The sequence below is a fragment of the Amphiprion ocellaris genome, chromosome 4, assembly GCF_022539595.1.
Source record: "Amphiprion ocellaris isolate individual 3 ecotype Okinawa chromosome 4, ASM2253959v1, whole genome shotgun sequence".
NCBI classification, from domain to species: domain Eukaryota; kingdom Metazoa; phylum Chordata; class Actinopteri; family Pomacentridae; genus Amphiprion; species Amphiprion ocellaris.
The window spans coordinates 21,195,662-21,210,140 of NC_072769.1; the positions used below are offsets into that span (position 1 = coordinate 21,195,662).

At 38.3% G+C, this 14,479-nt stretch overlaps 1 protein-coding gene across 3 annotated transcripts in view; it reads left to right on the forward strand.

Moving 5' to 3' along the window:
- The window catches only part of herc3 (HECT and RLD domain containing E3 ubiquitin protein ligase 3), a 56,877-nt gene that overhangs the window by 20,175 nt on the left and 22,223 nt on the right, over nucleotides 1-14,479 (forward strand). For all 3 annotated transcript variants that reach the window (XM_023291473.3, XM_023291474.3, XM_023291476.3), the window contains 8 exons: nucleotides 1,782-1,873; nucleotides 2,177-2,307; nucleotides 4,282-4,433; nucleotides 5,140-5,213; nucleotides 7,100-7,224; nucleotides 7,392-7,451; nucleotides 11,315-11,426; nucleotides 13,969-14,158. In XM_023291473.3, coding sequence (XP_023147241.2) covers nucleotides 1,782-1,873; nucleotides 2,177-2,307; nucleotides 4,282-4,433; nucleotides 5,140-5,213; nucleotides 7,100-7,224; nucleotides 7,392-7,451; nucleotides 11,315-11,426; nucleotides 13,969-14,158 — 936 coding nt within the window. The remainder of the gene's footprint in view (nucleotides 1-1,781; nucleotides 1,874-2,176; nucleotides 2,308-4,281; nucleotides 4,434-5,139; nucleotides 5,214-7,099; nucleotides 7,225-7,391; nucleotides 7,452-11,314; nucleotides 11,427-13,968; nucleotides 14,159-14,479) is intronic.

Below are 14,479 nucleotides of genomic sequence, written 5' to 3' on the forward strand. Positions count from 1 at the left end.
TATTTACATTGTAGATTCTCACTGAAGGTATCAAAATTATGAATGAACACATGGAATTATGTAGCAAACAAAAAAGTATGAAGTAAGTCAAAACATGTTTTATATTTTAGATTCTTCAAAATAGCCACCCTTTGCTTTGATTACAGCTTTACACACTCTTGACATTCTCTCCATGAGCTTCATGAGGTAGTCACCTGAAATGGTTTTCCAACAGTCTTGAAGGAGTTCCCAGAGATGCTGAGCACTTGTTGGACCTTTTTCCTTCACTCTGTGGTCCATCTCATCCCAAACCATCTGGATTGGGTTTAGGTCAGGTGACTGTGGAGGCCAGGTCATCTGACCTAAGCAGCACTCCATCACTCTCCTTCTTGGTCAAATAGTCCTTCCACAGCCTGGAGGTGTGTTTGGGGTCACTGTCCTGTTGAAAAATAAATGATGGTCCCACTAAATGCAAACTGGATGGGATGGCATGTAGCTGCAGGATGCTGTGGTAGCCATGCTGGTTCAGTGTGCCTTCAGTTTTAAATAAATCCCCAACAGTGTGACCAGCAAAGCACCCCCACACCATCATACCTCCTCCTCCATGCTTCATGGTGGGAACCATGCATGTAGAGACCATCCATTCACCTTTTCTGGTCTCACAAAGACACGGTGGGTGGAACCAAAGATCTCAGATTTGGATTCATCAGACCAAAGCACAGATTTCCACTGGTCTAATGTCCATTCCTTGTGTTTCTTGGCCCAAATAAATCTCTTCTGCTTATTGCATTTCCTTAGTAGTGGTTTCTTAGCAGCTATTTGACCATAAAGGCCTGATTGGTTCAGTCTCCTCTGAACAGTTGATGTAGAGATGTGTCTGCTACTAGAACTCTGTGTGGCTTTTATCTGGACTCTAATCTGAGGTGCTGTTAACTTTCCATTTCTGAGGCTGGTGACTCGGATGAACTTATCCTCAGCAGCAGAGGAGACTCTTGGTCTTCCTTTCCTGAGGCAGTTTCATCATAGTGCTTGATGGTTTTTTAGACTACACTTGGGGATATATTCAAAGTTTTTGCAATTTTCCAGACTAACTGACCTTCAGATCTTAAAGTAATGATGGACTGTTGTTTGTCTTTTCTTAGCTGATTGGTTCTTGCCATAATATGGATTCTAACAGTTGTCAAACAGGGCTGTCAGCTGTGTACCAGCCTGACTTCTGCACATCACAACTGATGGTCCCAACCCCAATAAGTTGAAGAATGTAAAATCTAAAACACATTTTCACTTACTTTACACCTTTGTTTACTACATCATTCCATATTTGTTCATTCATAGCTTTGATGCCTTTAATGAGAATCTACAATCAAAATAAAGAAAAACCATTAAATGAGAAGGCGTGTCCAAACTTTTGACTGATCGTGTATGTGTCTTTTTAACAGTGAAACTATATAGAGAATGTGTGGTTTGCAGAAGTACAATGTGGCAAATGCAGAAGAAAGAAACTGGTGTCACAATACTGACTGGAATGTACGAGGAAGTCTCTGTGGTACAAAAGTATCGTGCTTGCCCAATGTTGTACCTGCTTTATCGTAGAACAGGACGACGCGGTTTATCATTTGGGGTGAAAGTCCGCTGTGGAAACATTTGGTACAGACACTGTTTGGTGTTCTAAGTTTTTACTTGGCATAATTAGAAGATTCCTGTTAAAGAGTAAACTTATCGTTCGATTGCCACTTTCATGCTGAATTCAAAAACAGAAGTAGAACAGTGTGAACTTATTTGCTTGTTGTTTCTTTGCTCAGATCGTGCCGTCCCATGCCACATCAAATTCTTGAGATCTCAAAAAGTTGTTTACATCAGCTGTGGAAACGAACATACAGCAGCACTCACAAAGGTATGAACAGTGTTCCAGTCCTCACATAACAACATGTTCAACAGTTCAGTTTGGTTGGTTGATGTTCAGTAAGCCATGAGATAATGATATATTGTATTACTCTATACACTGTTATTGCACAAATAAAAAAGAAATGTTCCTCCAGCCACACAGCCTAACCCCATCTAATTTTAATCCATCAAATAACATGTGCTTTAGGTGTGGTCCATGACATGAATATTTTATTTTGACTTACTGCAAAGCTATGCTCAGAATTTCTCGAATAACAACAAAAGCATCAGCAGTGTATTGTCTCCCTGGCAGGATGGCGGCTTGTTTACATTTGGTGACGGTTCATGGGGTCAGCTGGGTCACGGCTCCACCAATAATGAACTTTTACCGAGACGAGTGCTGGAGCTCATGGGTACCGAGGTGTCCCAGATCGCTTGTGGCAGGTACTGTCTGTTCCAAAAATACATCTGTACAGTCTGTGGCTAAAACAATGAAACAGTCTCACAGCAAACTCTATCTTTGTGAGTTTAATCTTTGTTGTGACTGTCAAAACGCTGCTGATTTAGCTCTATGTGGCTGTAGTTAGTGATGCTGTTGTGTGTTGGAACATGGTAACGAAAATACGGTGGTTTTAGTGTTTTGTCCGCACGCCCATTTACTGCTTGAGAAACTGGAAACACCTCTCATAAACACAGTAAAATTAAACAATTGCAAGGTGCCCTGACGCTCAAAGGTGGGTCCAACACACATTTTTGTCAGATTCATTGATGATCTCCTCACAGTTTGCTTGCTGTCCGTTGTGTGTACTGAAAAAAGAAAAGAAAGACTCCATTTAATCAGTGGATGCCACACATTTTATTACAACTGTTATCTTTACTAAATAGAGGTTTATTATCACTAATATTGCAGCTAAAGGTACTGTAGAGGTGTAAACATTATTTGTTTCACAAGAGATAGTACTTGTATATCCTAAGAAAGTACCAGAAATGTGCAGAAAGTAGCTTTAACCCTTAGATGCGTAAGTGGGTCAAAAATGACCCAGTGAGGTTGTTTTCTTGCAATATATTTGTAATGGAAAGTATTCATCACTTCATATTTCAGCTATTCCTCAAAAAAACATGCTTTGATATCATTCCATTTAAATAATTGTTACCTTTTATACTTTTAATGAAATTGTGATATTTGTATTACACCCCCAAGCTCTTTATCACTGATAATACCATACAAGAAGTGATGAAGTACACAAACTTGGAGGGATGCAGAGCGGCAACAGTTGGACGAAAAGAGTGTAAAAATGTCAACAAAATGGATATTGACATTCCTCTATTGCTGTTCTGTATAATAATCTTCTTTTTCAGTTACCAAAATGTTCAAAATCTGTTATAAAATGAAAAATAAACATATTTCAAACATGAAATCATTCTTGTGTGAACAAAAATACAATATAAACAATAATACAAATGATTATTCTTAACCAGAATTACAAAAGTGGCATAAAAACACACTGATTCTTATACAGGTAATTTTTGACCCACTTATGAAAGAGTGTAGGGTATAATCACTCTTGCATCTAAGGGTTAAATGCATTTTTTGAAGGGAAACAACAGTGTACTGTATACTGTACAGTGGAATTCAACAAAATACTAGTCTTCTCACACATCTCACAGCTCTTCTTTTGAATCATTGCTCCCATCCACAAGTTGTATAACCTACAACAAGAACAAAACAAAATAATAGATGAAAAACAAAAATATGAAGGACATATTAAACTCTGATTAGTGCATGTAGGACAGTTTGCAAATGTGTGCATGGACTTTACAAATGTATTTCTCACATGTGCAGCACAAGTATCTGTTTTCCAGTTTTACCTCCTGGATAAAAATCTGATCTATGACCTGCTGATGATTGAAAACGAAAAACTGCACTCATGGCTTCAACAAAGAGAGAAGTGGTGATACCGTCTGTAGACAGTGTTTCACTTTTTTTAATGTTGGAGTCACTTTAGGAAAAATCATCGAATTTCACGTTGAAAAAAGGTCATTGAAGGGGGTTTTCTCTGCTATTAAACATAGTGGCTGGATCATTTTTGACCCTAAGACCACACAGAGGTTAAAAGTTAAGATGGCAGGTCTGTCCTGCAACGTCTCTGGTTAGAATGCAGCTGACTCCCTTTGTTGCTGCTGTCTTTTTGACTCATGGCATAAGATTTTAATAAATACTAAATAATAATGTCATCAAAAATACTAAGAATGAAAATATATTCAACACCTCGACTAACAAAGCAAATAAACAAATCAAAATTGAAAGACCACAAAGTTACTGAATTCAATTAGATTGTAAATGTGTAACTGATAAACTAGTAAAGCAGTTTGTTAATATACCCCTGCATAATAAATCTTGCTTTTTCCTTTTACCAGGCACCACACATTGGCGTTCGCACCTTCCTCTGGCGTGGTGTATGCATTTGGTTGTAACAGCCATGGCCAGCTGGGAACAGGAATACTAGGGGATGCCAGAAGCCCATTTCCTGTCAAGACCAGTTTCCTGACTGGAAATTTCCATAGAAGAGGTAAGAAGGAGACTAGTTTATATATAAGATCTTAGCTAAATGGCCTTTTAAATATGCCTGACTACTATTTTTCATGTTTTCCCATTCGGTTAGACGTGTTCCCTGTTAGCATTTATGCTTTTAATGACGGTAGCAGAAAGGAGAAATGCTTCAAAAGGAATTAAGCTGCGGTTGTGTATAATTACTACGCCACTGAGGGACACTGTTTCCTGTTTCCTAGAATGCAAAAGGGATCGTTTAGAGATTTTGTTCCAACTTTATGTAATGACCGTTCTTTGAAATATCTTCCCTATGGCAATTCTGCTGTGTGGGGTTTATAAATAAGACTCTGCAGACTGTTGGCAAAACAGCCGATGATAAGATCCAGGAGGATAATTACTGCTTACTTATTTACACAGCAGTTTCTTGTATTGGCTTTACCAGGAATCAGCTTGTGATGCGACTGTATTCGCTCATAGTATAATCTAGTGAGTGTGAGTCACAGGAGAATATTTTTTGTGAGAGGATGACTGTGAAAACACATATAGAGGGTTTATTAGAAGAAAATGAGCTTTTAAGGTCACTGTACGTTGTTTTTTTAACCTTCATTATTATGTATAATCTGAATACTTGATGTCAGACATCATTTCATACAACTGCAGTTTAAAATTCTTTATTTATGCTTTTTCCAAGTGTTCAATTTCTCTTTCTTTTTTTTTTTAATTAGAATCCAAACAGTATACAGTGACCAAAACCATATGTGGAGGAGACCATAGTTTCTTATTGTACTCCAGTGAGCAGGTATGTGTCTTCTTTTGTTTTCTCACTGTCACTTGTTGCCTTAGTTGTTTTATATCAGTTTATCTCAAATTTGTCTTCAGATGTCAATGACAGCCTTTCATTGTTTACTGTCATCAGTCCCTCTTGTTTTTGCGGTTACAGAATTCCTAGCATAGTTATCAGAATAGCACTGTTATTACATATGGAACAATGTGTCACACAGAAGGAAAGCGTCTGAACAAGTTCAGATACTAAAATTATGTACATACTCCAAGCACAGTTGAGATTGGCGCTTGACATGTGAATTACAGCATCAAAAGAGGAAGTGAGTGTGCTTTGCAACAGAAATAACCGTCCTGGCAGAACACGGGTGGACATCTGTGGTTTATTGTACATATATAGTATAGTACAGATATATTGTACATATATAGTATAGTACAGGTGTATTGTACATATATAGGATAGTACAGTTGTACATATATAGTATAGTACAGGTGTATTGTACATATATAGGATAGTACAGTTGTACATATATAGTATAGTACAGATATATTGTACATATATAGTATAGTACAGGTGTATTGTACATATATAGTATAGTACAGATATATTGTACATATATAGTATAGTACAGGTGTATTGTACATATATAGTATAGTACAGAGGTATTCGATAAAACTCAAAGCCATGGAAACCCCTCATGTATTTAGTTGGTGATGCAGAAATGACATAAATATGTTTTTATGTTTGGTTCGTTTAAACTGCTGCTACTGCAGCTGATAGAACACAAATAAGAAAACTGATCAGTTTATTATTTATTACAGAGAATATTCAATCAGTAACTTTAGTTTCACTTTGATTCGGCCTCAAATTAAAGTGATTTCCTTCATTATGAGACAGTGTCAGACCTACATGCACTTCAATACAATATCATGTTTAGATGTATGAAGTTTGATAGTTTTGTTCAGTTGTCTGTTGTCAATAATCATCTGCATTGATCAGTAAAATAAATACATGAATGCACGTTTAACAGTTTTCTACCAGCATTCCTCTCTGACATCATTTCCAGTCGCAGCTTTTTACCGTCATAAATATTTATGTTCCTCATTGTTCTCCTTTGAACAACCTGTTTGTGATCAGTTAATTTTGTGTGGAAAACGAGTCAAATTATGACGCTCTTGCTTGTGTGACAAGTTTGAATCAGAAAGTCTGAGTTGACAAAGAAAGTTGACAACCACCTTCACACCTGTTAACTCTGACTGAAGTTTTAGTTTGTCGACTCACACAAAGAAAGGCTGACTATGTTGAACCGTCCTCATAGTTCAGTCCTCTGGTCTGCTAAATGCTGTATACACTAGAAAAGCTGTGTCGGTTAAAGTAGAAGCTTCCTGTCAAATTTAAAATCCCCTTATAATTTACCGATTATAGGTCCAGGTCCATATCGGATGACGTCTGGGTCCGGACTAGTTAGTGACCTGGGGTCCAGTATATACTGGATTAAATGAAGCCTCGATTCAGGGAATTTTGCTTCTAATAATTTTAGTAAACAAATTACTTGTTTCAGCTGCAGTCCTACATCAAATAGTTAAGACTGAGTCAATCAGTTTCAGTGTTTCACCACAGGGTGGTGCTACAGCCCAAGCTTCTATTAGTTCAGAACTATACAAACTGTACTGCAATAGGAGCATTTGTCTGGGACAAATTTCAAACAGATTGTCAGGAATGTACACTAATAAAGATGTAAAGCACACACACACACACACCAGCTAAATATTTAGACCACTTATTTTATCCCCTTTGAGGAAATACGCAATCCAGACTGAACTGCGATACATACAGCGAGTGCAAACAGTCCTCCATGTTTTCACAGTGCTGTTATATTCTTCTGTTTGTGTTCCTCTCTACAGAGTTCTGTCACCCCAGAAGATTTCAGGGTGATTAATATCAGCAAAAGCCTCTCTCCAATCACTTATGAAAGGTTAAATTCATGGAGGTTAAAACTGATGTACAGCCCAGACTCCAACATCACAACGTAAGTCAGCAATGAAAATGTGTTGTTTAAATTTCATTTTTTCATTTTTTCTTTTCTTGCTTTAAATGGATATAATTCCACAAAAACAGTCTAACTTTAATAGCGTCCCTGCATTTGGTCAGCTGACATTTTTCATTGTTATGTGATTCTGTGTTTTTTGTTCACAGCGACATCGTAATTCAGCTCTCCTCGACGGCTTGTTGGAATGCCAGCTTCTTGGACCAAAGGTACACAAACTCCGTCTGTGACAAAACACTTGTATAAAATTGCACAGACAGTGTGGTCAAGTGTTGTTTCCCCTAACGTGCATTAATGTGGAGGTTTCAGTGGTAAAAAGTAAACGGTGGGGCTGGACCCCGAGGTTGGAAAGAAGAGTAGCTCCACCTCGACCTGCTTGATTAATCTATATTAACAGGATATTAGTAATCCTTTGAAATGCATTTTGCATATCTCGTATTTCTGTACTCGCGCTGTTGGAGTTTTGCTTGTGATGAAATATTTTATTTTCATTCAAGTAGAGGATCTGGGTACTTCTCTCCCTGCTGAAAGAGTTTAAAATGACAATACAGAAACATAAATGCCCAGAGATGAACTGAACTTTAAATTTCAGAGGATTTCAAGACTAAAGAGTTTTATTTGTCACATGCTCATACAGTATGTGCAGAATTATAAACTTTAAAAAACTGTAGAAAATCATAGGAAAAAAATAATGCGGTGGATTTTAAATTCAGGATAAAATTCCAGGAAAAAAGAGCAAAATACCGACTATAAGTAAGAGTTTAATGAATAAAGAGGTGATAACATGCCTTCTGTAACAGCCCAATGCTGGTTGTGCAAGATTTTATTCAGATGAACACAATGGACCTTGTGTACATACCTGTCCACAGCACTGTAGGTGATAAAACACCTTTTGTGTTGAAGGGAGAATGAAGGCCTTTGTTCAGTGTACATGCTAATGTGGAGAACAAATGCTGGCTATAACCAGATATTACCCTTTACTGTGCCTCACTGGCTTTATTGCTATTACCAGAATAACTTTTTCACTGTGCTTACTGGTTCAAAAATGTATTTTTAAAGACAAGTGTAGAACATATAAACAGGTTAGTATAATCTTGGAGTGGTGTGAAGGCAACTGGTCTGTGTTTCTGCTGTGTTCTACCAAAAATAGCACAGTGCACGCTCAGGGTTTTTATTTGGACTCTGTTCAGGCAGGTGACAGATGGTACAAACTGCAGTCATGCTTGACAACAAATTTATGGTGTGCTGCTGGAATGCTACACTGAATCTCTCCTTGTGCTGCGTCACCACAGTATTAAACCAGTGCATAGAAGGAAACCTGTTATTGGAGCTGAGAAAAAAGTTGTCCAAACTGATCTTTAGGAATTAGTACAGTTTTATCATAGAATAACTGGCTTGTCATTTAAGCATATACAATCAAATGAAATTGGAAAGAGATCCCTTTTCTGTGATGATAATGATCTGTTGTGTTGGACTAAATGTCGATATCCCTTCTTGCATACATGAGACACCTACTAAGGCTTTGTGGGATAGTCAAGGGAGTGAGGGCATCCTCTGGGTTATCAAGTGGGCGCCTTCTTTCCTTGGTGTTTAGCTGACAGGCCCACGACACCTCCAGAGGGCTCAGCAGCGACTTCCAGCATCCCAGGTTCATCCCCTAGATGTCATCTACTCACTTGAAAGTGAGTAGATGACATCTAGGAAGTGAGTAGGAAAGTGGGAAATGTTGGAATGACCTACAGCAAAGTGCCATGGGCGGGAATCGAACCCATGACCACTGCATGGGGGACTGTAGCCCCAGTTTATGGGTCACATGCTCAACCTGTTGAGCTGCCCGGGCACCCTGATAACAATACGTTGATCACAGTAATGTTGTGAATGCACATAATCATGATTCTACAAGCCTCCCATGAACTGATTCATCCGTGATCTTCCACTGCATGTCACATACTCCCACTTTCCTCTCTGGGAAAGATGCTATCTGTGTGGTTCGTGAGATCTGTGCAATTCCATCAACCCGTGTGTAGGCGTCACAGCTTTTTAGGCCACAATCATCAGCAGATACTTATCTAGTCCTGGGAATGAGCTGCAGAGGTCATCAGGTGGGAACACAGACCTCATCAGGTGCATAAAGTCCTTAATGCAGGAATTATTGAAAGTATTGACCAGATCTTTCCAGAAGCAAGTGGTACATCTGAAAGACAAGATACAAGAAATGAGTGTGATTGATTTGATCACTGTTCAGTTGTTCAGGACTGATATGAAAGAAAAATGACAACCACGTCCATCCAGCTTGTCAAATGTGGGGATTTGCTATTTTTTTTTAGTTTTACCTTTTAGAAAAGGCACAGTTTGCCTGCAGTCAGTTGCATCAGTCGCCATGACGATGACTGACGATGATGATGTATTAAGCCACATTAAAACCACATTTATCTGGGGACAGGACCTCTGTGAATAATCTCCAGCTATCGTGTGCATGCAGCAGTTTTTTATCAATAGAAAATGTGGGGCTTGAGGTTTGGATTTGGAGAAGTCCTGCTGTAATGCGTTTTAATCAGACTGTTTATATCTTCATCAGATGTAGGGCACACCAGTCTACTGACACTCATCAACTTGATCACCTAACATGAAATGCGTGGTCTTGAAAAGTCAAATTATAACTTATAAAAGCTCTGTCTATAGACATTTATTGTTAGCCTTTAAGATAAGTCTTGTAGTTTCATGTCCTTGAATCTGCACTAGAGTGAAACCGTTGAGATAATTTGACTAATTTTAAGCAAAAAACTACAAGTATTCTCTAGTTTAAGCCTCTGAATTGGGAATTTTTACTAAGTTTTTTTTGTCTTACATGATAAACAGAAAATGTTAGTTTGTGTGTTGGACAAAACTCAACATTTGAAAGCTTCAGCAACAGGTGTTACTCAGTATTTTCTCACTGTATTCTCCAGACAAGCCATTATGTGAAAACAATTTTTTTAGATGAATTATTGATGAAAACAACTGTTAGTTGCAGTGTAGTCTAGACTAAGCTGAAATTTAATGTAGTCTGTGTTTGTGTCTTCCTTTGAGAGGGATAGCTTTGGGATTTGTTTATAGCGCATGCAGCAAATACAGCCTTTTCTTTGTATTAGTGTCACGTTTGGGACTCAGAGCTGCTCATATGGTTGTTTAGGCTCAGATTATTCTCATAATTTAGTGGGTCTGACTCAGGGCTGCACAGTGGATTGGTGGTTAGCACTTTCGCCTTGCAGCTAGAAGATCCCTGGTTCGTGTCCCGGCTTTCCTGGAATCGTTCTGCACGGAGTTTGCATGTTCTCCCTGTGCATGCGTGGGTTTTCTCCAGGTTCTCTGGCTTCCTCCCACAGTCCAAAAACATGCTCAGGTTAATTGTAACTCTAAATTGTCTGTAGGTGTGAGTGTGATTGTTTGTCTCTGTATGTAGTACTGTGATAGACTGGTGACCTGTCCAGAGTGTCCCATGTCTTCACCCTAAGTCAGCTGGGATAGACTCCAGCCCCCAGTGACCCCAATGAGGATTGAGCAGTGTAGATAATGGATGGATGGTCTGACTCACAGTTCACTAGTTCTGCAGGGCGACTTTACTGTCTGCATCAGAGTTTTCTGTTTGGCAAACAATCTCCACGGGATCAGGTCCGATGTGTTTGTGTTATGACTAAATAAAACCAGTGATATATGAATGTGAAGGTTGTAAATAGAGACTGTGTCTCATGTTGAGGGTTTTGTTGGCTTTGGTTGAGACAATGCTGTGGGTGTGTTTATAGTGCTTACTATCTGCTCAGGGATTGATTTAAATACGTTTGGGCTGTGTGTAGACCTAACCGTCGCCCATGTTATCCTGAGAATTGGCACACATACCAACCGCACCTTTCGGTGAACTTGACTGCCGGCTGACTTGCCACATGATGGGTTGGAAGAGATTTGTGTTTAATCCAAAGCAACGTGTCTTTTTACATCAAGGCTTTACAATTAAGCCCCCGAATCTGAGCTCCGACCTATTTTTATCCTGCTAATGATCACTGACTCATCAGCTGTATTTTCTGTGCTTCCTCAGTGATGATAACCACTTCAAAACCAACCCAAAGATCCCAGGCATTGATCTCAACTCTGTCAGAATGCTGTTTGAGACTCTCAGCAAACCGGCCTTCTCTGGACTTCTGGAGCAGGTACTGGCTGACTGAGTACTCATAAATATATGTGCATGAACATTTTTGTCTGCTTTTTGAATTTCCTGACATCATTTCCTGTTTCAATAGCATCGATGTGTAGAACTACGTAGTATTGTTGTCCCATTTTCTTTATCTGACCAGAGGCATGAATACAGAAAATCCCTCACTGAGCTGACACGTGCACTACTTTTCAAGTAAGACTAATTAAAAAAAAAAAAAAGATTTTCTTTGCACAGATAGCAATAATGAAACTTTATGAGCACTAAAACACACACACTCATTGGTTTTGTTTCTTGCTTGGGATCATGTTCCGCTCAGTCAGGTCATTTAAGGATGATGATGTTAAAGCTACACCAGGGGTGTCAAACATGCGGCCCATGGGCCAAAACTGGCCCTCCAGACACACGTGACAAACTGGCATTTTCCCATGACTTGTGTGGTTACTACAAAATGCATGACATACTTCTGAACTTGAAAACATCCAATCAACGCATTTTTTATTGTATATAAAATGAGATGCCTAATGAATTCAGCCACCTGGAGTCATTCACTACTTCAAGCTTAAGGACAAAATACAATACAAGTTTAGAAATATTCTCCTTGAAAACCATCAATTTCAACAAAGGAGTTTTTTTTTAATAATCTTGTGTCCAATCCGACCCGCAGGACAGCATTGTAAAATGTAAAAATCACAGAAAAGACATTAAGTGCAAATTGTAAATTTTAAAGCTATAAATTTAAAATAATTTCTAGACCACGACAAGTTGTTTTGATCATAAAATAAAATACTAGATTGCTAATTGTTCTTTTGTCGTTTTATGTCTTATTTTTGTAATATTTTGTCTTGTTTTTGTTGTTTTTTGTCTTTTTTTTCTGACTTTTGTAGTTTGTCTCATGTTTTTGACGTTTTGTGTTTCCTTTTTGTCTCGCTTGTTTTTTTTGTGTTATTTTTGTGTTTTGCCTTATTCTTTATTTTGTGTATCGTTTTTGTTGTTTTGTGAGTTTTTTGTCTCGCTTGTGTTTTTGTCCTTTTGTTTCTTGCTTTTGTCATTTTCTTGTCTCATTTGTGTCATCTATGTAATTTTTTGTCTAGTTTTTGTCATTTGTCCATTTTTTGTCCCTTTATAACATTTTGTCTTTTTTGTTTTGTTTCATGTCGTTTGTCTCATTTTTTGTCATTTTGTTTCTTGCTTTTGTCATTTTGTGTCTCATTTTTGTAATATTTTGTCTTGTTTTTGTTGTCTTTTGTCAGAATTTTGTCATTTTGATCATAAAGTAAAATATTGTTCAGTTCCAGATACCTTTGACTAAATGTTTTGTGTCTTTACAGACACTCTGTGATCTGGAAGTTGTAATGTGTAAATGATAAACTGAGGCATAATGTTGTCGAAATTGAATAAATGTTTCTTAAAAAATTTCAGGTTGTTCATATTTTGTAAAAAGATAATTCATTGAACATTTTTGCACTAAAACAAAGGAAAAATTTGGAGTTGTCGTTATTTGTAGGTTACTATGCTCTGATCTGGCCCACTTGATGTCAGTTGGGTTGAATATGGCCCCTGAACTAAAATGAGTTTGACACCCCTGAACTACGCAAATCAATATTTTTATATTAACAGTGGGTGAATCTCTGCGGAACGTTTGAGCGTCTTTCAGCTCATCGTTTTTTCATCCTACGTCTTCTCTGTTTGCATTTAATCTCACTGCTCCTGTGAACCTTGCCAAAGCTGTTGAAAATTGTGAAGCATTTAGCAGCTAAAGAGGCAGAAATGTGTCTCAGGAGATGATGGAGGACAAAACAGGGCTAGGAGGAAGTCAATTATTGGACCTAATTCATCATTTCTGCTTACTGTCCCCAAGTAACCCCAAAATGAAGTAAGAAAATCTGGAAATTTTATAATATAATTGCCTATTTTGGGTGCTGTTTAGCCACAAGTCCACTGTCTTGGCATAAGGAATCGTTATCCAATTCGAAATGTTCTCATTTTACATTCTATATTAATTTTGAGAGCCATCCGTACCTATGATTAAAAGTTTTTGTTTTCTTCTTTGAAGCCAGAAAGCACTTCCCGTTTAGTTTTTTGGAGTATGACACAGCATTTGCTTTGAAGCTATCGACTACAAGAAACATCCATGTGAAAGTCTGGTTTGTTTTGAAAGTACATCAAGTTCTGCCACAGACGTAGGGCTGACTCATAACCTCTAAGACTGGCCCCATAATGTTAGGTTTGGGACTTGTATAACTAAACCCAACATGAAGTATAATCTGTGAGCACACTGAGGTCACATTCCCAGCCGCTAGAAGCCTCGCCTAAAATTTAGTGACTGATCATTTTTCCCCTTGCTGCCTGGTGGATCTGACTTGTTTTGAAATGGGAAATATTCCATTAATTTATCTGGTTTACTTTGAACTTTCAAGCATGTAACATAACAACACATTCAACTAGTTTTGTCTGTACAGCAACAAATACTGTTTTTCAGCTGTAGTAATAAAAGTGTAAAAAGAAAGTCTGATATCTGTGTCCTCTCTCTTGTTTAGGCCACCAAGAGTTTTGAGAGTATGTTGATCCCTCAGCTGCCGCGCTCCCCTCCTGATGTTGAGGCCATGAGGATCTACCTCATCCTGTCTGAGTATCCAGCGCTGCAGGACTCCAAGAACTACATCCGCCTCACTGTACCCCTGGCAATGGCCATTCTCCGGCTCGACGCCAACCCCAGCAAAGTATTAGGTATCATATTTGCAATTTGCAAGGGCATGCTACACCAATATCCATGTCACCTATGTTTGGTCAGGTACCTCAGGAACAGATGAAAATACAACAAAAATAATGGAACCTAAATGAAAAATAGTTTTAAAAAATAATAACAAAAATCAGAAATCTTCTTACCAGAGATAAAGTTCAGTTGGCAGCTGGTCCAGGAGTTTCCCTGTGAGACACAAACAAAGGAAAGTTTTGCAACACACTAAGAATCTGCACTCTGGATAATCTTGAATCTTATTACTCCACCAAGGAATGCAGCGGAGTTGTGTGACGATCGGCCTACGTTTG